A 25,771-nucleotide genomic window follows, 5' to 3' on the forward strand; every position below is an offset into this window, starting at 1 on the left:
GCGACTATTTAGCTTCTTTTCCTCCTCCACCGTTTATGCTAGCTGCCTCAGCGTCTCCCCAAGGAGCCGCGACGCGATTGGCCGCCGTTCCTCCACGTCGTTCCAAGGCGCTCTCCCATTGGCTGCCGCCCCTCGTCCAGCCTCCCTCCGCGGGAGACATCTTTGTCGAGGGCAACGGGTTCAACGACTTCATTAGCCGGAGTGCTCCTCCGTTAAAAACATTTACCCTTGCCTCTTTTTCTTTTTTTTTTACGTGCTCTGCAGGACCGTAAAGAGGCAGCCGAGCTTCCTGTTAATGATACTGTGTCATTTCATGTTGCAATTTGGTGATTAGACCCGCGTTTGGCCCAGTTTCATACAACTTGATTTACTGTTCTGCCCGTGCTGGTAAAACATCTGCACAGAGGTGGTGACGGCTGCAGCCGTGAGGTGATGTGGATTTAAAGCCAATAAGGCTTTAATTCAGCGTGAAGCTGAGAGGAAGGGAAACAGCAAGGTAACACGAGTCTGCTCAAGGATGTCGTTTCTCAGGGGAAACCAGGATGAAGCCGTGGTCCACATCATCATTTTATGATGACTTATAATGGTCCAATTAAGATTTTGGATGTGAATCTTACTTATCTGACTAATGTATGTGATTTATTAATAATACTAATTTATTTACCTGTATTTTTACTCTTTTTATTGTGTGTTTGTGTCTCATCATGGTTCCTCCAAGTTACCTTTTATTTATGTTATGTTTTGTATGTTGTGTCACATTGTTTTATGTCATGTTTTATGTTTTGTTATGTATGTTATGTTTGTAATGTACAGTATGTTGTTATTTTTTTATGTTTTTTATGTAAAGTTGTGTTTTTTTGTCATGTTTTGTGATGTATGTTATGTTATTTATGTAAAGTTGTGTTTTTTTGTCATGTTTTGTGATGTGTGTTATGTCATACTGAGGATATGAAGAATGAATAAACAAGGAAAGGAAGCCATTAAATATATTCAAATAGATGTTTGTTTGTTTATTTGTTTAATTATTTGTTTATTGACAGGGACAGTGCACAGCTTTATAATAATAATAATAATAATAATACACTTATTTTATATAGCGCTTTTCAGGGTACACAAAGACACTTTACAGGTTAAAAAGCAGAATAATAAAAACAACACACTAAAAACAAAAAGAGACAAGTTATACATTAAAAGCAGTTTTAAAAAGGTGAGTGTTGGTGCGTGTGTTGAAGGTAGTGAGGTCTGTACAGTCTCTGATGTGTTTGGGGAGGGAAGGGAGCTTATTACCTGTCCAGAGTTACCTATAAGCTATAAACTCTCCTTTAGTTTGATAATATAAAGACAGTTAATGTCCCTCTGTCACCTACAAGCTAATTTACTTCTGTAGCTCCTGGGCAGGCGGCGAAGATAACATCTCTGTAGAAGTGAAAATTAACACTACACTATATATAAAAACAAAAAAAAAGTACATACATAATCACCAAACATCAGCAACCCAGACAACAGTAACATATCAAAACAAAACACTACAACAATAACAGCCAGATGTCTTGAGATTTAATGTTTGTATTCATGCATAAATCCATGATTGGGTTGATTTTATCTGATTTTATGTTGCATTAAAAACCAGTTAAGCTGCAGCGCTCTCATTACTCGATACTGAGGTCCAAAAATAGGCTGCGTGAAGAGAGAGGGCTGATCTGCCAAACTCAGAAGATCTGTGCTGTGTCACGAGGTCTCCTCTGTTGGTCGTCCTCGTTGTCCTCCCATCAGGACATATAAAACACAACTGCGTCAGGGACAGAACGATAAAGTTTTGGATTCATTCCCATAGTTGACCCAGGTCTGACAAAGAAATCACAAAGCAGAGCTGGAGGGTGTCACACATACAGAAGTTGTTCTGAAGCAATTAAACGTGTTAAGGTTTTATTATTGACTACATTTGATCATATTAGAGTTTTTAAAGAGCCATCAAGTGGTTTTAATTAAGTCTTTATGCTGATGTTGGTGGTATGGATGTGTGTGCTCTGTGATGTTGTCCTGTCAGGCTGTGTGTAATGTTATCACGTAGTCATCTGTGGATGGCTGAGCTAGTTTAGGTCAGAGGCTACCTGCTGTGGTGTGTGCTTGTTGTGTAGGCCTACTTTTCCCCGATATAATAAAAAACCCATTCAATGAATACAGTGTATTTTGACTGCTGTATCCTCATTCAGAGTTTAATTCCTGGCAGCAACAAGAAGATGTCGAAAAAACATTTTAACGCAGGTCTGTGATTTCTGAATGATTTCCCATTTTCTTTCCTAAAAAGAATGTACAGTAATCCTATTAAAGGCAGCTGTAAGACAGTTTTTTTTTTATTGAGTTAGTCAAATCAAATCAGTTTTATTTATACAGCCCAAAATCACAATCACATCGCCTCAGTGGGCTTTACAATCTGTTCAGTGAACGACTTCCTCTGTCCTCAGACCCTCGATTCAAGCGAGGAAAAACTTGTCATGTTGAGAAAAGAAACTCTTTTAACAAAATGTTAGAGACCTCAGGGGGAGCCACAGAGCAGGATCCTCTCAAAGGACCGACAGACGTGCAATAGATGTCGCATGTGCAGAACAGAACAACAAAATCACAGTGTACAAGTTGCATTGACAGAATATCTGATACAGATTATATAATATATGTAACGTGTGGATCCAGGAGGTTCTCCAAGTGGTGCCCGAGCCACACGACCTCCTCTCCACCGTGGTGACCTGGAAGAGGACAGGCCACACAAGATAATTAGCAGTAAATCAGAGAAAATCAGAGTGAAGAGGGCTGCTCATGAGTGGAACTCCATTCCAACTCACATTAGAAATCTTTCAAACTATGCCTCTTTTAAATATTTTTTTAAAAAGTGGCTAATTAATGGTCAAAGCTGTCAACATTGAATTTTAGTGCTTAATCTTTTCCCCACATTTGCTGCTCTGCCTGTCGGTGCTTTCTGATGCCATCCGTCATGTTGTCTGTCAGTTTATTAATCGTCTAGTATTACTGTTGCTTTTTGTGCTTTTAATGTGTTTAGTGTTTATGTTTTTGTTTTGCTTGTTTGTGACCTGCTAGTTTGTTATTGTGTCGTAATTATTATGATTTTTTTTTTTTATTTCTTATTTTTTTGTCGATGTTGGTGTTGCTGCATTAACGTTGCTTCTGTTTTGTCTATAGCGGCTGCTGTTTGAGCTGAGTTTATGTTAGCATGTGTGTGTATGTATGGACTTTTGCCTAGTTCTCTGCCTTTTAACCTTTATTCAGATTTAGTTTTCTAATCTTCTAATGTATTATTTGTATGTCGATAACTAAATCATTTCATTCTCTTTTAGGGTGACTCTTAACATCAGTCCAGGGACAGCAGATGTAAAATAGCCTTTTGGCTAATTCTGGCATGTTTACATTTGTTAAAATGTTTTTATTAATGTGCATTGTCCCTGATTATTAAACCTTTAAATAATAAAATAAGAGGCATCAGATTTTTACAGAAGTACAGATATAAGGAGATCATAAAACAGAGGAGAGCAATGATCCAGGGTATGAAGATCCAGATCTGTCAATATATGAGGCAGCAGGAGCCAGGAGGGGTAGATGTTCCCAAGAGTTTAGATTAGTTTGAAGTTTATATAAATCTTGGGGGGGGAAAAGATCAGAAACTAAAATTAAAACGCCACATTTTCTTCACTTTCTTCTCTATTTGGGGAAAATTGGACTCGTGACATCCTGGTTACACTCTGTATGTCAGCTCTGTGCAGACGGCAGCCGTGGAAAAGATGCAAAGCACGTGTGGAAGCAGCCGATTTATTAATTCAATTAAGACCACTCAGTAACAAAAAGCAACGTAATCCATTAAAAGAGAACTCGTCGTAATCCTTTAATTGGTTAAATAAGAATATTAGTGTTGTAACTGGTGGCAGTGGCTGTTTCCTGGTGGGAGTTTATGGGAACATTGGGGGGTTTTTGGGGCCGTGGAGCTGCGGGCTGTTCTCATTTTCATCTAATGACACTGAAACAGTTTTTTTCCACTAACACTGCCTCTTTGTGTGCACACAGCCTACAGTTTATTTAGCCTGTCAGAGCTGCACTAATAACATATCTGCTAATTTAAACAATGCAGTGTCTTTATGCGCATTTCCTTTTTAAATCCGCGGCACACCCGCGCCCTTTGACACACATAGCTCTGAGCCGTGGCAAATTTGGAGCACAGGCGCCATGTGCTGTGTCCTACACAACATTAAAACAGACAAACATCCCATTAAACGACCAATGACAGCACATCCTCGCGCAGAGATGCTGGGAGGGATGGAGGAGGGGGGAGGAGGGGGAGCTTTTGGTGGGTGGGACAAATGAGCGCTATAGAAAGGGGGATGCTGCAGCCCCGTCCCCCTCATATCTCACTCCACCCAGCCCTAGAATAAAAACCACCGGTGACGTGCGCGCAGGGAAGCACCCAGCAGTATGTGCGCGCCCACGGGAGGGGCCGATAGAAAATGGCGAGTCTGTGCAAAAGGCAGCAATGCACGGTAGAGAGGCGCGGCTTTCGGCAGGAACTTGACTCTTGGAGGCACAAACTCATTCACTGTGTAGGTAAGCTCTCTTGGCATTGTGTGTGCGCGTGTGTGTGGCGTGGTCCCGGACGGTGCCGGTGGCTGTTGGGCTTGTTTTTCTGGGAGTGGAGAGCGCAGAGAGCCGCGGCTGTAATGTCCACTGGAAAAACCTATAGGCTCCCATGAAGCTGTCATTTTTTTTTTGTTACGCGCGGCTGTTGCCTGGCGCTGCCTGCCTCCCACCGGACACAGCCAAAAAAATATTCAGCTCGAAGTTTGTGGGCTCGTGTCGGGCACGTCGGCAGGTGTTACACCTGCGCGCTTTGACTGTGTGTCCTGTTGGGCTCCTGACTTTGTGTTTGGGTCACAGTGTCGGCTGTTTGGGGGCCGCTGGGGGTGTTTTTATACATTATTCTATGGCTGTTTGTTTATTGTAAGCAGGAGCATGTCACGTGTGCAGATGGAGCTGCGCCTCGGCCAATCAGCTGCCCCGCTATAGGTTGGCCCGTGCACGCGTGCGCGCCGCCGGGTTGAGTTTTTGGTCGGAGGGGAGGCGGTGCGCGCTCTCAGTCTCCAAACATGACGCCCCCTCCTCCTCCTCCTCCTCCACTTCCCTAGAAATGAGCTTTTGGGAGCGCGCATTGCTGCATTGGGGGAAATGTCAGGAAATAATTTTTGTATTTTGAGGCGGAAGGTAGAGGAGGAGGAGGAGGAGCAGGAGCAGGAGGAGCAGGGAGGGAAGCCGCTCTGCTCGGTACTTGTTGAAAACGACGCTCCTGGCTGCGGTGGAAAAACTCTGCGGTGGAGATTCTGGTCCAGAAGACATATTTCTGATTGTTTTTAATGTAGATGACAGAACAGCCTCCTGTCTGTCTCACTGCAGGGACAGGTCAGAGCAGCGGCCATCACATGTGTCAGTCTTTGTCCTGTTTATTACTCATCATCATGCAGTTTATAACCTCCCTCTGCTCTCCTCATTAGTTCATGTCGGCTTTTATTTTGGATATTCTTCATCCATACATCTCTCACACCCACTGCCCCTCCTCCCCCTCCCACTCCTCCTCCTCCTCCTCCCCCAGTCCTCCATTTCTGGTGTATTTCATTAGCTCAGTTTAATCCGGTTACATTGACCTATCCCGATGTTATGGCAAGATTATCATCCACTCTTCGCCTCTGATCTCCTAACCTCTCCGGGTTTCCTCGGCTCTCTGCCCGGCTCCTAATCTGGCTTTTATAGGCAGCATAACGCACCAGCACCACCAGCACCAGCACCAGCAGTGCCGGGGTGTTGCAGCTCCACTTCTGTTTTTGGATGTCCAGATGTTGAGCGTTGACCTGTCACCTACTTACCCATCCGACCGCTTTATAATAACTCACATGGCCTGATTCCCAGCAGGCCAGCGGGGCTTCTTTTTTTTTTTTTTAGTAAGACAAAACCTCCTAATGAGGAGATGCAGTGTTGAATTAAAAGGTTGGGTAATCTCTGACCTCCAGTTGGTGTGATCAGTATAAAGCCATAAGGAATCACAGGCAGCAGTGTAAACAACAGGACACTGACGGCTCGTTCCTCGATCATTTATCTGATGATCAGCTGATGGATTTTACACCAAAATGTGCTTTTTACTCATTAAAAGCGAGCGTTAACCTATATGTTACCGTCACATATTAATGACGACTGCACTGCCTGCGTTGTGTCCTGCTTCTGCCTACATTTATAGCCTAATTAGGGCTGTTTTTAATGATTTTGTGGGTCACTGGGTTTGAGTTAAAAGCAGCAGAGGATCGCGTGTCGGTCCCTCCTTTTAAAAAGTGTGACACATTTTGGGAGGGCTGCAGCTCCCCTGTAATGAAAAGGAGCTTTATGTAAACCTGTAATAAACACTGGAAGGATATGTGTGAGACTATAAGTCTCTGCAGGAACGCTATAATGATACTGAAGTCGAAATAGATACCATCAGCATGATAAACACACTGTAAGCTCGCCATATGCACCTTGAATCCATCTGGTAATATGACGATGATACCGTGGGGGGATACAAACGCCACAAAGCAGAATAATGAACTCACAGTTGGATGTTACAGCTTACTTAAGCTCTATATTGGGTGCTGAGTGTGTGTGTGTGTGTGTGTGTGTGTGTGGAGGCTGTGTGTTAGTTCGGCATATTTCCTCATCTCTGGCTGTTAACATTCATTGGTTCGCTATGCGTGACGAGTTTTAGGGCCGAGCTCGGCGGCGGCGGTTATCAGCCCTCAGATTGAAGTCTGACATGTTTATTTGTTTGAAGGCTAATCGGCTCGAAAACTGGAACATCATGAGACATGTTTGTCTTCTGACCGCCTCAAGAATTTGTTTCCAAAAGTGCAGCGTGCTTTTTGAAATGTTGAGGGATGCAGTGTGTAAAAGAGTTGAAGCCATTACTTCTATTTATTTATCAGCCGTCCTGTACGGGGGAGTTTTTGGTATTTTTGGTACGATGATTTGTGCAATAAAATGTCACAAAGTCGTAAAAAAAATCTTGTTTTGTCAGTGCAAGAGTTCAAAACCTAAATATGTTGAATATATAATGATGTAAGACGAAGAAAAGCAGAATAACTACAGGAAATATTTGGCAATTTGATTGGAAAATGACCTAAAATACTTAAAATCGACTAATTAATGAATTGACTAATAGTTTCAACTCTAGATATCTTTAAAACCTTTTTTTTATGTCAGTTGGAAGAAGTCATGAGGTTAAAAATAGTTCTTGAAACTCTTGATTTGAGTATTTTACGGCTGCAACATGTGATTTTTTTTTTTCAATCTGCTGATTATTTTCACTGTTTAGTTCATAAAATGTCAAAAATTGTGAATTGTGACGTCTTTGAAACATCAACCCAACAGTCTCAAACTCAAAGACTCTTCGTTTACTGTCATAAATGATAAAGAAAAGCAGCGATTTCTCACATTTAAGAAGCAAATGTTTGACCTTCTTGCTTGAAAATGTACTGAAATGCTTAATTATCAAAATACTAAACTTCTTTTCTTTCAATGGACTTATCATCATATCAACTAACCGCTGCAGCCCAAGCTCGACATTGAAAACAGTTCTTGAGACACTTTCAGTGTTGATATCAGCAACATAAAAGCTACAATGGCACTCAGTAGAGTGCATACCTCCGCCAAGGCCAAACAGTCCCCTTTGTAGTCGCTCATAGATAGCAGCCACCTTAATGCAAGTGATTTTTTTTCATCAAGATCGACGCATACGTTCTCGAGAAATTAACAAAAATGTTGAAAAAGAATCTGATCCGGAGACGAGAGCCGTCCTTCATTTCAAGTTTCCTGGAAGTCTGTTCAGTAGTTTTTGTGAGATCCTGCTGACAAACAAACCCACACAGGTGAAAATTAAAATCACACTATACGTTGTGTGTCATACCTTTTCTCACAACAGCCGTGTTAGAAAGGACAAAGTGATCATTATGATGGAGACATTATGGTCTAAGAAGGTCAGGTAACAAAGGTGGACGTCTCGCAGTATATAACAGTTCCCGGTTGATGTGAAAGGATGCAGCTTGTCGACACGGCCGGCATCATCATCGTCCTCGCCCTGCTCTCCGCCGATAATAAAGTACGGTCTATATGCCATAGAAAGGTTAACGTTATTAGTTGGTAGCAATTACAGCCCAACTGCTGATTCCTCTGGCACACATTCTGGGTAGAAAGAAAGAGTGCAGCTAATTTGATTGCAGAAAGGTTGTGGCAGTGCTGGAGAGAGACAGACTGTGAGGGAGAGCGAGGGAGAGGTGTGAGTCTGAGCGGCAGATTGCTTCTTTACCAAACCAACCAGCCAGCCAGCCAGCCAACCCTTCTCACAGGCACAGCGTCTCCAAACACAGGAACGATGTGAGCGCAGCTACGATGTACTAAAGCTCTCGATGCTCGGTGGTTATCTGCCGACTTATTCCAAGACCGAGACTCGTTTTGAACAGGTTTAGGCGGTGTGATGATGTACAGAGAGACGGTAGAGATTTGAACATACTTTTCTGCTGGCTTTCCCTTTTAATACCTGTGGCTGTAGCCTATAAATGCACTGTGGACAGGTTGGAAGTCAGTGAGTAAGACTGCCAGTGGTAATTGTTGAAGGGTTTTGAACTACATTGATTTGTCAGGTATTTTATTCACTGGATTACTCGTGAACATTTTAACAGCTGTTTTTCTTTTAACGGTTTATCAATATAATTAACAAAAAAAATAGCACCATACGTATGGATATCATAATGAAATTACATATCCACGAGTTTCCCGGGGAGGCTGCTGGAGAGACGACTGCGGGTGCACATCCGTTACTTAGTGGAACGAGCTTAAGAAGTAAATAATTGATGCAATCGCGGCACTTTCAAGGCCTTGGAAGTGTTAGCCAAGTGGGCTGATGAGTTTTTACTCAATAAAGTGGCTAACCTAGATTTTCAAGAATGAATGATGCGCCGTACCAATCGCTCCAAGAATGAGGATTAGCGTCCTGTTACCATGGGATACGCAGGTTTCGTTTAAGTTTCTCGTGCGCTAACCCCTAAAAAGACAGTAACTGCTAACTCTTTAGTATCAAGTTGATACAGGTTTTCCTGTTTAAAGCTTTACTAGCATGTTTTAGCATATAAACATATGCTAACGAGCTATTTCCAGCTTGGACGTTTTTCAGCAAGGCTGAACAGGCTAGCTAATCTAACTTAGCTAACTTGGTGTGGCTTTTGTTCAATAAGTAAGTGATGTTTTTTTTAATGTATGTAACTCTCATGAGATACATCAGAGAAATATGACCAAAATGGTGCCATAGAGTACATTGCACCATACCGTTTGATAAAAATGAGCTTTCATCATACGTAGCTAGCTCCTCATCGCCCTCCAGGTCCACAAACTGAGGTTAAGGTAAAGTTGAAGTATGAGATTTCCCTCCGGAGAAGCTTCTCAGAGAAACGTTAAGCGACTGAGTAATGGACTGAGTTGTTGCAGCTCTACAGTTTACGTCTTTGCTACCTGCCAGTGTTCATCACTATCACACGACTGTGCTGAGCTGCGTGTTTCCGGTTTCTTTCCTTTTGTTTACTGCTGAATATTGAATGATTTGGAGACGATCACGCTGCTCTTGTCGAGGCTCTGACAGCAGTGGGTAGAGTCTATAAAGCCTGCACGTCTCCTCCTATACCTCACATTTAAGTAGCGCCGCTTGAGATCATCCATTTTGGTTTAGAGTGTCATTAACTGAACAGATCTCCCTGATTTTCCTTCTATCCGTCCATCTATCTGTTTATCTAGTCCCTCGATTACCCACTGGTACTTAGAGTCAAATCCTTGTCTTATCCAGTCAACAGAACCCCCTCCACCCTCCACCCTCCACCCTCTCTGAGCTGACGGCTTTTATTTCAGTAATGGACAGATGGACGTCTCCAGAGATCTGCCTGCTACTTTCTCATCTTGCTAATTCTTTTCATGGGTTTTTTTTTGAAAAGGAAAACAAAACATGGCACATTTGTCGGGAGCCGGTGGGGGAAAGTGGCAGCGGTCCACCCATTTGACCGGACCGGGTGCCAACACTGTAAATCTCTGCGTACCCTTTTCGTTACATATGCGTGCACACACACACACACACACACACACACACACACACACACACACACACACACACACCCTGCTTGACAGCAATGTGTGTGTGTGTGTGTGTGTGTAGCTATCTCGGGGGCTGATCCATGCCAACCAGGAGCCCCGTGGGAGGAGGGCTGCTCTCTTTGGGGTGGTGGTGGTGGTGGTGGTGGTGGTGGTGGTGGGGGGGGGGTTGACTGCAATCTGTGGAAAAGCAAAATACACCACTGGCACTGAGTGAATGTTGACAGAAGGTGTGTGTGCGTGTGTGTGTGTGTGAGAGAGTGTGTGAACTTCTGTTTATCCAGACAACGTCCACCGAGCGCTGTGCTCTTTTTTTTTCTAGCGACGTCCTGACTCACGTTCAAACACGCTAACGCACATTTATCTAAACTGCCAGGAGGATTCAAACTGCCACAATTCTATTTACACACCTGCTTCTTTTATCGTCTACAGGCGTGTGTCTATAAAGTGTTTTTCTTTACGAGCATCAGGGTCTTTTTTAATTGTTCCCAATGGAGAGAGAGAGAGAGAGAGAGTGTACGTGAGGGCTAAATGCTTCATCGTTTTCAACATCGACATGGCGATGTTGTGCGTACGCAGCGGTCACATCGCAGGACGTGCAACGCTGCAACTGTTTTGCTGCTTGATGCTAAAGGAAAACTTCAGCATGGTTATCTTCTCCTATGACTAATCTATAATAGAAGTTTGTCTGATGTCACAGTTTATTCTGATTTAGAGGTTTTTGGGTGCACAGTTTGTCGGCAGCGAGTGTGTCTCTGAGTCACCAAGTGTTTTTTCTTTTTGGCTCAGTGAAGGACGGATTCGTCAGGTTTCCTCTGCAGCGGATCACCTTGTAAAGTCTGCGTCATTGTAGCCAGCTCGTGGTAAAAACATGATCCACGTATCTGGAAGTCTGGGGGTCAGGAGGAGGATTATCTGTGTTTTTCCCGGTCGGAGTTGTCGGTCCAATCAACAGCGGAGGTCAAAATTTCCTAAGTGTTCCAGGTGCACGATGGCAAAAGCTAACAAAAAACTTCTGCCGACCGTATCGTGGAGTCAGGGTAGGAATTCTGACTTTAAGAGGTGTTCAGTTATACTTTTCCTCGAAGGTAAAGTAAAACCCAGAGCAAAAGTCTGAGTTTTCTTCATTGCTGCGGTCGTGAACTGGTTTGGGACTGACTGAGGTCTGTTTGATTTTGCGGTGCTGGTTTTTGGAGACGTATATTTCGTGGCTAGTCGTTATTTGCTTTATTGTTTTGTTTGGCTTGATGGAGCTACTTCATCTCTATTTTTTATAATATTTTATAAATCTTGCGTTGTTTCGTATCGCACTAAACAGTGTCAGTGCCAGTACCGTGCAGCCCCTACAGAGAAAGCGCTCCACCCAGTATCTTTTAGTCTTTTCTGTGCAGCCGCTCTGAGCGGTGTTAGTTTCAGAAAGCTTTCACTGTCTCTTCTTGTCATGTATTGGAGGGCGTGAGACTCATCATCCTGGTAGCCAAGAAAACGGAGGAGAAGCTTGTTCAGACTGTGTGTGACGGTTTATGATTGGTCAGAAACTTGATGTTACTGGTGACTGTCAGCTGTGCAGTCAACCTTCATCCCAGAGAACGACACTACATGGACTCACGCCTCGAGCCTGAATGTGTTTGAGGAGGAAACTGTTTCATGTTGTTTTTTGCCGGCTGTTGAGAAACGAGTCAAATATTTCAGAAAACAAGCCTTTTTTTCGTCAGCCTGTTAAAAGCAGCAGAGTGTGACAGCTTTGAAAGAACAAACTATTTTTGAGTCTCAGGAGAGGAGACTTGTCATTCTGTTTTGTTATTTGTTATAAAAAGCTGCTTCTTTGTTGTATTTTATTTTATTTTTGCAGAGTGTTTTGCAGTGTTTCCTCCCCTGAGACCTTCCTGTTGTATCTGATGGGGAGAGGGAAACTTTTAATTGTTGTTTTTCAACATCTTCAAGAGAAATGCACAGAAACCACAAGAGGCCAAAAAGTATGTTGTTAGATTTTGATGAAACTATCAGATAAAGTGTCCTAAACCTCACTTAACATCTGTTTATTTACCTCCATGTCTTATTTAAATTAATCAGTGAGCTAACAAAGATAAAATGAATGTGCAACAATTTAAAATCATCCAAAGTTTCCACCTTCTTCAAATGTCGTCCGGAGTCCTGAATGGAAATCTTGGAGTTTTGGACTCTTAGTTCTCACCTTGAACTTTTTTTTCACAATTTTCTGACATTTAATAAACCAAAAACAGTCATTGATCAAGAAAACATCCAGCAGATTTATCAATAAGAAAAAGTCAAAAAACAAAGATGCAGTTTGGGTCTGCAGGCCTTTTATAATCGTGGTTATGAATGTCTCTGCGGGTGTGTTTTGTGTATACGGCTGATTACACTTACACACACTGGCTTTTATAAATGCACACATGACCCCACACTGTGCAGTGATCTCCCTCATTATTCTGCAGGATATTGCGAGTCACAAACTACAAACACAGTAATGTAACTACATTTATCTTTCAGCCGGCTGTGAGGCCAGTATTCAGCTGATAACCCGGTGATGTGGATGATAAAGACGGACTTCTTGATATTTTAGAGGTTGATGTTTGACTTCCACCTCCGACACTGTGATCCTAACCTCTCGCTGAAGTTACATTACAGTTAAAACTAAATGTACAGAATCCTGTTAGATGTTTAAAGCTCTGAGTGTTGAAGTGTTTTATCTCTTTGCAGGCTTTAAACTCTGCAGATATCTTCTCTCTCTTTTCTTTCCTTCGCTCACGCAGCGACCAAAGTCCTCCACTTCCTTTAACTTTGTACACGGCGTCCCCGACACGACCCAAAATTTATGTAAGCGTTCCATTGTGTATATATGTGTGTGTGTGTTTGTATGTGTGTGTGTGTGTGTGTGTCCCTTTTGTTACGCGAGCCACCTGACCTCCTGGGTACAGTTCTTTGGACACAGACGCCATGTGGGCTCATTCACTGTGCACTATAGCATTTGTGTTTGGAGTACACACACTCACACACACACACACAGACACACACACTTATAGTACAGGATTGGCGAGAGGTGTCAAGGCTTTTGGAGCGGCAGGAATGTTTACATGGACCCGCCTTCAGTGAATTCTTCCTGGTCCTTCAGTAATGGCTGCTTTTGTGTGGAAGGTCATATTTGAGCAATTTGCTTTTCACAGTATTTGATCAATGGTATGTGTGTGTGTGTGTGTGTGTTCTGTCTTTGTAAGGACCAGTTTCTCGACCTCGAGGACACGTTTTGGAGAGGGTGTAGTCGTGATGGTCAGGCTCAGGGAATGTCTTATTATGTTTAATGAAGGAAGTCTCTCCCTGAGAATTCAGTATTAATGGATCTGAAGTAAAAGTGTGTGTCATTCAGCCCGTCATTAACAATTAATTAATACTAAATGGCACTCCGGTATATTCCTGAACGGGAGGAACCAGCTAATGAGATAATAATGGAGGCTGAGCAGTCGGTTAAGCAGTGTTAAGCTGTCATGGTTCAGTTAAAGGGACAGTCCGCGGGCAGCTGCTCCGAATCATTAGTGGAATAATCTGCAACTCTGTCATTTGAATAAATGTCTATTATCTTGTTCGCTGATTGATGTCAAATTAAGTGTAAAGCAAACTCTTCCACTGCAGCAGGAAGTGATGCATCGGTGTTTAGACTGGAGCTGCAGCGACGGGTCGATTAGGCAACTGCTTAAGACAGTTTTCCACAAAAACTCACTTATATCATTGTGTAATGAGTATCTCTGGGTTATAGACACTTGAAGATGCCACCTTTGGGTTTCTGGGGATTTTACAGCATGTTCTGACATTTTTCAAACACCAAATGATTAAAGTTAGAGAAAGTGATTGTGGAGAAAGACGGTTGATTGATGAGTTTCATTCCCGGGTCGTCAAATACTGATGCTCAGGGTCAGAATCTCAGGCTGAACACTGACCCCACAATCAACTATCTTTCTCCAGAAACACCTTCCCTGCCTTTAAATCAAGAGAGTTATCATTAGTGAGGAATAAGCCTCAGCTGGAGATTAATATAGGAAGATTTATACAGCACCGTTCAGACACAAGGCGATTCAAAGTGCTGTACAGAGACACAGACATGGACAGAGGAGATGACGGAGAATCTTTACAGACATCGAGTAAAACAATATGACGATAATAATATTGTTGTTCTGGTTGTTGAGCAGTGCTTTAGCGTGTGTGTGTGTGTGTGTGTGTGTGTGTGTGAGGTGATGGGGTTTAATGTGGGCATGTTTGTTTAAAGACTCGGTACCCACTGGGCATGGCATTGTGCCAAGCTGCTGCCTGCCTACAGGTGCACCCTGGGAAATGTAGTTCCTCAAAGAGAGAGGCGGGAGGGAGGGAGAGGGAGACAGATGGGGGAGTCTGAACAACAGAGAGAGACGGTGAGGGGGAGGATGAGAGGGAGGGAGTGTTTTTAGTGAGGTGTGTTGCTTACAGACAACAAACCCTGCGAGGACACATGACGGATGAGCTCCGTGGAAACAAATGACACGGAGACAATGAGCAATTATTTGCAATTCAAAGACTGAACAGAGCTTCATTACGATGTGGCCTTCGACATGAGAGTGCACACGGAGACGCTGCAGGTAAACCCTCCGCTGCTGCCGCCTCACACAGGAAGCTGTGGTTTATAAGTGCACCCGACGATTAAAGCACCAGCAGATCTAATGTTTGTAGATGATTTTAATGAAAGAAGGTTTATGGAAGTAAATTAACTCAAAATACAGAAAACACTCTTTCATCACTGTTTCTGATGTGATGAATGAGCTTCAGAAATACAGTTCAGCCATATTAAATCCTAATAAATACATGTTTTAACAAAGGAAGCCAAATTAAGATTCTCTAAACAAGAAATTTGCCAAAATAAAATAATAAAACTGGAAACGGTCGGATTCAAATTAACAATCTGATCCAAAAAAATAAGCAAACAAGATTGTGAATCTGGCCTGACATTCATGAATCACAATTTAATTATTTGCCGATACTGGCCGTTCAAAGACGTCTGGGTATCTGCGTATATCGGGTCCGATATGTGCCGATATTTGTTTTAGAGATTATAACGCAGAAAAAGAACCTTTGGATAACTTAATAATAATAGTTAAATCCGCAGTGAAGTTCACTGTTGTAGTCTGCTGACAGTAAAGCTGTAAAATATCCCTCCTTCGTAACAAATCCTTCTCACAAGTGTTTGGTTATAGCATTTGAGGGATCGCTGCAAAATATATGTGTATACTGGCCGAGAACTTCGTACGTACATAATAATCGGTATCGGCCCCAAAATCGACTTTTGGTCGGGCTTTACTTTTAAATACTGACACAAACCAGGACTAAGAATTTATGGTAACAGACGACTGTGGGATTAATTTATTATCTCGCCACGACTGAGAAGTCCTTGGTTCAACCTGTTCGACCTCGCACCGCTCCAACAGATCAATACGTTGATTGCCAGACTTCTAACCGTGGACGTTTAAACTTGGACTAGACTAAAAGTAAGAACACACTCAGAAAAACTGAGGACAATTTAGATGAAAATCGTTGATATATTAGTTTTGGATGCTTGTTTTAAAGCAACATTTGATGAGGACGACTACGTCAATATGTTATTTAAATGTGTTTGCTCCTTGAAGATGTAGAGAAATCTTTGGGATTCAGAGAGCGTAACAGCGAGATCGTCCGGTGACACAGAAGTCATCTGTTCGATCGCCAACCACGTCGCTGTGTCACTTCCTGTTAATTCGCTCCGATCCTCCGTTCTCAGACAGAGAATCCGCAAAACAAGTCCTGTAGGCTTGCTTTTTCTGCTTCGCTCGGCTTTTATCGCTGCAGAACCTTTTGTTCTGGTGTGTTTTGGTCTTTCTCTGCCTGACAGCCTGTCAGGAAGACGAGCGCAGGCAGGAAAAGACTTGAGAAAACAGAACGGAAACACAAAGCACCAGCCTTCTCACTGAGAGCCAGTTGGTGCGTTTCCATCCACTCGTCTTGTGCACATCTTCAGTGTGTGTGTAAACAATAACACTTCCTAATATTCACTTGACTTTTCTTTCTCCTTCGACGTGCCTGCGTACTGTCTCGGCTCCATTTCACTGTTCATCGCCTCTGTGACTGTCAGCACCATCCTGACCCTTTTATTCTCTGTGGTTAATTATCTTTGCAAACAAATTTACCCTACATGCTGTGAGCGAAGCCTCAGCTCGAGCCCTTCCTCTCCGCTCTGTCACAATGAGCTGTTTTTTTTCCAGAGCGATCGCCGTCGCTGCAGCGTTCGACAACACAGCGACCACAGAGGGGGTCTCGGGCCGCGTCGGCGCCGTTAAAACCACACAGCAGCCATTGTACAGGGAGCAGAACAGAGGGTCTTCTCCTGCGATTGGCTTCTTGAAGCTGCAGGCCGTGACTCACACTCTGCCCCGAGGAAGACTGACCTCGTTGTCGTTCCTCCACACGAAAACAACGGTCAGGGCAGAAGCTTCTCGCTCAGGCCACCGTCTGTTTGGACCTGTTGTTAGAGATGGATGCAGCTTCCTCACAGTTACAGCAGATATTTCCTCATTGTGATGTCCTGTGACCTTTCCTTCTGCCACCACGAAGCCAAAAGTCTCCCTTGTGTCTATGGTTTTCAAACATAACGACGTCTATTAGTGTTTTTGGTGACCCCCCCTAAACTCTCCTTCATCACTACAATCAGACCAAAGGAATATCTACAATGTGTGATAACATTAGCTCAACATTGCGACGACGTTACGACAAACTTTAAAGTGAATTTTTAAAATGTGCCTTTGCAGAAATGAAGTGGATATGGCTGTGATTTTAGCATCTAACTGTCAAAAACGCTGCAGTGAAAGAACAAGAAAGTAATGACGGATGCGACCGAACAAAAAGGAAAATCAAAATGTTCAATATAAACTTAGAAACAACCTTAGTGGGCATTTGAGTGTAGGTCTTTGAGTTTGCAGTCCCTGAGCGCCCGTAATTGAAACGCAAAATGCAGTGAACAGCCCAGTGGTGACGACCTGAGGAAAGCAGAAGCGTTGGTATTTAGTTTGTTCTGTCACCTTTTAGCCTCCACAAGCAGCTGCTGGGGCTTTAGATTTTTGTTTATGATAATTAGCGAGAGCACGAAGCACAAACCAACTGTTCAGAATTAAAAAGGGTCACGTCAACAGAGCATCTGAATCTAAAGCCGACAGTTCGGTGACCGAGGTCTGACATTAATGGCAGCTCGGGGGGCAAAGAGCCTTTTTAAAATTCATAAAACACCGACGTGATTAAAAATAAATGGACACAAAATGCCCCGACACTTTCAACAAGCCTTGTTTTTGTTTTCCACTCTGCTCATATTTTATTAGTGGTGTTGACACACTTGAGTGCTGCTGTCGTCCCCTTCGGGCCACAGCAGGTGATTCACGGTCGATTCTTTTCCTTTTTGCTATTTGGGACAAAAAAAAATAATTGAACAGTTTTTAATCAGAAAACCGACGCGTTCACAGCCGGAAGGAGGAGAGAATAACACCACGCAGCCAGCAGAGGATCAACCAACCACGTCCACACAGCAATAATGTAGATAATCGATGAAAGACTCAGAGAAAAGGAAGTGGAGTCTACTTGTAAGTTAAATCTTTGAGGCCCAGATGGAGGAGACAACAAAAGTCCCATTAAAAGACCAGAACCTACAATGTGTTGGCCTGTTTATAATGCTAATGGCCTCTTTTTCATACAGTCCTAGGTCCATTGGTCCCTGATCACAAATTCACACTTGTATTATTAAAAAAATGAGACAAAAACAGGATTCTCTCTAAAATAGCTGGGAACTGTAGTTTTTAACAAATGTTACTCAAACAGGAGGACAAGGTGCTTTTGTTTGGGACTATTTTCAGCAGCAGGAATCAACCCAATCATTATCAGTCAGGCTCCAAATCCACAGCAAATCCAATCACAATCAACCAATCAATTTATCAAACCAAGCAGGGCCGACTCAGTTGCTTTATAGAACGCACTTCCTGACAAAATGTGCACAAACTTATTATTCTGATTGTTCTGATTCTGTCGTCCCGACCAAAAGCGGGCTCGTAACGGCTTTCGGATCAAACTGCCATTCGATCCAGCGAGCGGTCGATGGCATCCCGATGAGCAGCGATGCAGATTTTTCTCTGTCAGACTTGAGCCGTTTCTTGAGCACCGCCTACAGCCCACCTTAACTCCCACCTTAACAGCCATTTCTGCTTCTTTGTCTACAAACCTGCAGTCTGTCATTCACCCTGTTTTGTGTGTTTTTCCTCTCCTGACTGCCTGCTGCTCTCACTGTTGCTCAGATGTGTAGGCGTACACAGTCACATAGGTTTCTTGCTCTTAATTATCAGAGTTTGTGAAGCAGCTTATTGTGTCCGTTTCATATGTGAATATATTCCATTGTCCGCCGGCACAAACGGCACCGTGAAAGCAGCTGAGAAATGAATTGGGGTTTGGTGAAGTCATGGAGAACATCTGGCCGAGGAGAAGCCTCACTGTCGTCGTCTTTTGTGTTCTCCACCTTGAGGTAACGGAGAGACTGCTTCACACATAATGACCCACTGACTCGGTAGATTCATGCACAAAACGAGAAGTGTAACCTTTGTTCCCGCTGTACTAACGTTTCTCTGTGGGTGAACACAGTGAATGTGTCGCATTAGTACACCCTTCGAAGACGGAGGTAGCATTATAACACCACCATTATTATATTGTAATCCTCACGTCAGATTATGTATCGTCTTGGATTTTAAATAACTTTATATCACAGTATCAGGTGATGTGACACAAGTGTTGTCTTTTCCTGGTTTAAAGGCTAAGGCTAAAAGTACCCAGCAGACCTCCTCCACCCCTACACCCCATCCCAGGAGCCACGGTCCTCAGGCTCTAGCACCCGACTCCGAACTTTTCTCCGTAAATTAAATTGCTAAAGGTAAAAAGCTAATGTTGGGTTTCAGATGAACTACATGGCGGTCGCCTGACGCACTTTACTATAAACTGATCGATCTACAAGTTGGAAAGAGTCTCTGTGATGACGTTAAATGTTCCCGACAACCTCTGTAGTCTCATTTAGCCACTTGTTTTGGACACGTACGCTCTTTAAAACTCACAAGTGGCTACAAGAGGGACCCGGAAGTGTAAAAGCGCTGACTTATATCTGGGTTTTAGGAGACTTTATTTTTTTGGGGCGGCCCTCCATACAGTCAGTCAGCGTGAGACAACCGGTCAGCCTGAAGTTTAAACACAGACGAAGATTTTCTGACCTTGTTGTTGTAACTCGAGCACGAGCTCTGATTTAGAGCGGTCATTAGTCGTCAGTATTGAACAACAAACCTGGCAACCTCCGGATAATTTATGGTGACACAGTGCAGTGGGACAGTAATATTATTTAATGCACCTGAACGCTTACAAGCCCTCTGGATCTGGCTTTCACCCAACACACTACTACACACACACACACACACACACACACACACACACACACACACACACACACACAGACACACACACACACACACACACACAGAGTTACTGTGCGTGCAGACTTGGAGCCGGCCAGGATAAGTGGAGGTGACAGGGCCAGCTGTGCTGTGTGAGGGCCGGGCTGGTTGGCAGAGCTGGAGGCTCTCAGCTCTCCTCTGTGTGTGACCGTGTCACCCTCAGTTGGTGTCAAGCCCACCAGGCTGCTGCACACACACACACACACACACACACACACACACACACAAGCACAGAAACACACACGTGCGCGCACAGCAATAAAAACTGAAGGTCAAGCAACAAACGTTGCTCGCCGCCACCGTTACCATCAGGAGAAATGTCACTTGTATTTTTATCTCCTCCTCCTCGTCTCCCTGCTGAATCCTCTTTTAATTCTCTTCTTTCTTTACTGTAGATTATTTTCAATGTCGATTAATCTGTTGATTATTCTCTCGATTGATTGACTGATCAGTTGTTTGGTCGACAAGACGACGTTCTCAAATATCTTGTTTTTGTCCACAACCCAAAGATATTCAGTTGACTGTCAGAGAGCAGGAAAGAAACCACCAGATATTCACATTTAAGAAGCTGGAATCAGAGTTTTCACTTTTATTTTCTTTAAAAAAAAAGTACTCAAACTGATTAATCAAGTATCAAAATAATTAGCGACTCAGCTGAGAGCCAAGCCATTAATCCTTGCAGCTCTACTTTATTGCTTCTCCTCTCTTGTTCGTCCTGTTTAGCTTCACATCTTCACAACCTTTCCTCTTCTTTGATATTGAGATGATTCCTCTTCAGTCGTCTTCATCACTGACTTTACTCTCTGCCATTTCTCTTCACCACCTCCACGTCCGTCCTCTCATCTTCCCTCCCCTGATCTGCTTTTCTTTTGTCCTTCTTGCTTTTTTTTTTTTCTTTCCACGTCTACTCCAGATTATTATGGATGTATATTATGTCACACAGCGTCTCCTCTGGTTCAGACTTGTTTTAGAAGGCTGGAATAAAAGAATCAAGTCAGCCGTTGTGAGTCCGTCTGCTGAAGGATCTCTTGAATTTCTTTCCATTTCTGCCAAGAGGCACTTGTGTTCAGCCACTTTTTATTTTATTCTGGTAGGTGTTCGAACACCCACCCTCAAACGAGTGTGTGCCTGCGTCTGTAGACACACACACACACACACACACACACACACACACACACACACACAGGCGCTGAGTGTGTTGCAGTGGTGGCTGTAGACATTTTCGTCTCAGACTTAATTGAGGCGTAGGCAGCTTTTTTTCCCCCCTGTCTGTTGGTGTTTTTTCAGAGTTGGCCTTTAAGTTAGACACACTTTCTTCTCATTATTAATATTATAACTTCTTATAGGCGTGTAATGACGTCACGCCGCTGTGGTTTGATCGAGTAAAGAAATCTTTTCAGCAGCTACATGCACACACACATGAAAACTCTGTTTAAACATGTGATTTCATTATTAATTGAGCAAAGCTGAACAATGGAGACAAAAATCAAAGTGCAGTCTCTGTGCGTTCAGTATTTTCTAACTAGGAGATGAATTGTGATCCATGTGGAGCAAAGGATTTTCAAAGTAATTGCTTTTTCAAGGCTTAAAAAAAGTGTTCGGAGCATGTGAAAGAAACAAGATATCTCTGCTGATGTGACTCGACACTGTGATTTGTAGTCATTTCCTACGCTTCACTCAAAAAAGCAGCATGAAACACATTTTCTCCGCGGTGAATTAACTCGACGAGGCTTGACGCAGTTTGCGAGATTTCAGCGGCTCGGTTTGTTTTTGCAGTTTTGACAATGAAACAATGAGAGCCCTGTGTGAGGAGCTGAGTGTGAAGGGTCAAAACCAGAAGGACGAATTCCTCTGAAACATCATCTCAGAGAGAAGTGGTAGTAATAGTAGGGTGGTGAAGTGGGTGGGGTTGTATTGGGCTGGAGGTAGAAGTCGGTGACGGATGAACAGCTGCTTCAGTTTCTCCAAAAAAACCGGATGGACCTGAAGCTCAATCGGTTCAATCATCGCTGCAGATCAGTCAGGAGCTACGTCGAAAAGAATGTGTTGACGAGAAGGACTACAACTCCCAAGGAGCGTTGCGGTGAGCAACATCAAAACAATTACGGACCGCTGCGAGTTCTGTTTCTGTAACGATTCATCGACCGTCGATCGATTATTTCAAGCAGAAATGTGAAATATCTGCAGTTTCGGCTTCTTACATCTTTTTAAGAATTTGCAGCTTTTCTTTCGTCTTTTCCGACGGTGGACGAAGAGTGTTTGGGTCTTTTGGACTGCTGGTCGAGCAAAAGAAGCAATTGAAGGCGTCGCTTTAGGTTCTGGGAAGTTGTGATGAGCATTTTCCCCACAACCTTTTTATCAATTAATTTAAAAAACAACAACAAAACAACAGATTAATTGAGAATGAAAGTAACTAACCCTAAATTGAAAAAACAAGGGCTGCTACCACCAGCTGTTTTCATTACGACTAATCTGACAGTTATGTTTCCAATAAATCCATCATCTCTTCAGGATACAAACTCATAAAATGGTTGAATAGAAACGGAGGTGAAATCTTCAACATGTGATATAAAAAGAGAAATTTGGGAAACTGAAACCAGAGAATGATTCACTCGTTTCGTGACAAATGATTGAACGATTCTGTTTTCTCTCTCTCCTTTTTCAACATTTTGGTTAATTTCTCACTGATATAATTATGTCACCAGGGGTCTATAAGTGATGTTTATTTTACAGTTTTTTCCACCAGAAATGGGGAAACCATTTTCTTTACGGAGCTCATGTTAGAACAGGAAACATGCTAACGTCTGAAGTATCACGTCACGCTGTTAGCTTGGGGATTTTCTTAAATAAGAATTAACCAGTATTGAAACAAGTGTCCACACAGTTTTGGCCATGTAGCATCACCTCACCTCAACATTCAGTGGTTCAGCCTTTGCTACGCTCTTCTTTCTGTTCAGTTTTGCTGCTCAGACATGAATCCTTGCGGGAGGAAGTGGTTCAGAGTATTTTGACACGTTAAAAATAATATTAAGGTTCTTCTTTGGGGTTCGGAGCGTGTGAATGAAGTGAAAAGACTGCAGTTATTTTGCTTCCTCACTTAAAAAGCTGCGTTAAACACATTCTCTCTGGCTCATTATCGCTGCCTTGTCACTGCTCTTGCAATTTGGACATTTTATCTTTTTACAGTTTTTTCCTTTATAAACAATGAATGTACTGTGTTTCACAGCGAAGAGCAGAAGCTTGTATAAATCAGTGTAAGAGATCAGAACCACAAGGACAAACTCATGTGAGTCATATTAAAGAAAACAGTCGTTAAGACAGAAAAATGTCATTATTGCGGCGGGTCAGAAGCAGCCGTGTGTCACCATCACTCGTCTGTACGGTCACATCTTTTCACTTATGTTGAAAGAGAAACAAAGACTGCAGAAAATACTTGATTCTGATTGGCTCGAAGGTTCAATCATATGTCCTTGCAGGACAAATGTTAATAATAATAATAATAGTAAATGTTGGCAGTATTATCATAGATGTAATTTATGCATAATAATAATAATAAGTTAATATAATTTTCCGAGAAGCTGCGTCGTGATCTTGATACGAGATTCACAATATTTTTCCGACGCAAGATGATTTTCTTACCAAATTAATTTATGTATTGGTGCATTTATACTCGAGTGAATAACACTGCAGTGTAACAGTTACACTTAATCACACTTTTGTGCAAAATACTTTATGTTGCATTTGCACATTGTTAATCACATCCAGACAAAACCTCCTGACAGTTTAGAGTCAGGGTTTAACTTACTAAAGATAGAAAATCTGATATTCAGTGTTTTTCTAATTTAAAAAAAAATCTGATTGCATCTGATGAAACAAATTCATTTAAAAAAAATGAAAAAAAAGTACCTCCATAACTCATTCCTCTGTTTCCAGTCTTACTGCTAAGCTAAGCTAAGCTAACTGGCTGCTGAGACTGGTATCGATTCCTGTCCATCGCAAGAAAGTGAAGGAGTATATTTTCATTATCTTACTATTTTGTTTTTATTGCTGTTTCTCCTGCTGAGTGTTTATAAAAACTGGACAGGACTTGTCTTTCACTTCTGATTTAAAGACGACCAAGTCATATCAGACAATCACTCTTAACTGGTCACGTCAGATGAACTGGATTCCTGATGTGATGGTCAACAACACATTTTAAAATCCATCAGAGAGAAGCTGAAGTATTTGAGAGTTTTCAGGCGACTGAGCTCACGTTGCTCAGATGAACCGAGCGGAGCGTGACGTTATCGGTGTCACATTGTTTTGCAAGTGTGTCAGTTTGGGATGCTGGTTAATGAGTGAGGAACATTTTGTGAACTAAGGTGTGTCGCGGCCTATCAGCGGGCTCTTTGGACCGTCCACCTTTGGACCGCGAGGACGAATTGGGCAGGAGGCGGTTTAGGGAACAGTTCAAGGATAGACACGGCAATAAAAACACACAGAGGGCTGACTTCCTGTGTGTGTGTGTGTGTGTGTGTGTGTGTGTGTGTGCTGAGCTGTAGGCGGAGCTAACGAAGAGAACATTCCTCCATATCAGTGGTAATATCATCTATTATTAATGTGAGGAGGCTCCTCTGCTGCTGTGTCAATATTGAACTCTAGATCTGCTCTCCCTCTTTCCCTCCCTCCTTCCTTCCTTCCTTCCTTCCTTCCTTCCTTCCTTCCTTCCTTCCTTCCTTCCTTCCTTCCTTCCTTCCTTCCTCCCTCCCTCCCTCCCTCCCTCCGCTCTCATCAGACCTTTGATTTGCAAAAAAAGGGAAATATTTATGACCAGTTGTTAAAGCTCTCGTGGGTACAGTGCGTGCATGTGTATATGGAGGCAAACGCACAAAACATTTGAGAGAGCACAAAAACAAACCGCTGCAGGTCGACACACGGAAACAGACTCGAGCGTTTAAACTCAGAACATGTGCTCGCTCTTTTTTTCCTCGAGTCAGTTTTTCTTTCCGGCTCTTCCAGAAGCTTCTGAGCACCTGAGATCTGAAAGACCCAAATGGTTTTCACGAGCGAGCTGAAACATCCACATCCGTCTTTTCATGTAACAAAGGGGAGGAACGATAATTGGATTTTCGTCGAGAGCTCTTATTGGTCGATGGCTGATGCTGAAACCGATATTGGCACATGTGTTTTTTGTCCCTGATCCAGGATGTTGTGGTGGAGAAAGGTCTCTGTAATGATGTTGGCACAACAGTCCCCGAGTCCATTTCATTTGCCTGCAACTGGACATTAGCCAGAAGCAGCTCCAAGTCCAAACTGGATTAGCAAGACTCTTATCCCGACCCTCTTCCTCTCCTGCCCAGGGGGCGGTCCGGCCGGTCAGGTTGGGTGGTTGAAAGATGCCGTGGGCAGCGATCGTCTCAAAAAATCTTATTTCAGCAATGAAGCCGAAAAACCAAAAACTCAGCGACATTTTAAGAAACTACCGGCTGCTCGGCTGCAGCAACCAAATGTTTTTCCTTCTTTTAATGTTTTTCATAATTTTAAAAATCTTAAATAAAAAGATGAAATAAGAAAACACTTCACTCAGTTAGTAGCCTAGTTAGCTTTGTGTTAGCAGTACAAAGCTAACACAAAGCTAACAAGGCTACAGTGATGTGTAGTCAGGAGCTGCATTTAAATTAAATCAGTTTTGTGCTCAAATATTTTGTCATCACTTTACGTCCATATATGTGTGTGAGTGTGTTCGCTGTGGGCCAACAGTGTCACACACACACACACACACACACACACACTTGATTTTATGACCTCCTGTGCTTCAGCCACGCTTGCTGAAGGTTAGGACTGTGTGTGTGTGTGTGTGTGTGTGTGTGTGTGTGTAAGACTACTTAAAAGCAGCCATATGGTCATATCTGTGTGTGTCTGCGCATACACAAGCTTATATGTGTACGTGCGTCTGCAATTATGTATGTGTGTGTGTGTGCGTCACATGGCTGCCCCCTATTAAACTCAGCGCAGCACTTAGCCTCGGCTCCAAAATGGCTTCA

At 42.9% G+C, this 25,771-nt stretch overlaps 1 protein-coding gene across 1 annotated transcript in view; it reads left to right on the forward strand.

Annotated features, from left to right (window-relative positions):
• Positions 1–4,508: 4,508 nt before the first annotated feature.
• Positions 4,509–25,771, forward strand: part of lcor (ligand dependent nuclear receptor corepressor) — a 75,695-nt gene continuing 54,432 nt past the window's right edge. Inside the window, exon 1 of the mRNA XM_073478492.1 lies at positions 4,509–4,605. Coding sequence (XP_073334593.1) covers positions 4,509–4,605 — 97 coding nt within the window. The remainder of the gene's footprint in view (positions 4,606–25,771) is intronic.

Source organism: Pagrus major, chromosome 1 (assembly GCF_040436345.1).
Source record: "Pagrus major chromosome 1, Pma_NU_1.0".
Classification (NCBI taxonomy): domain Eukaryota; kingdom Metazoa; phylum Chordata; class Actinopteri; order Spariformes; family Sparidae; genus Pagrus; species Pagrus major.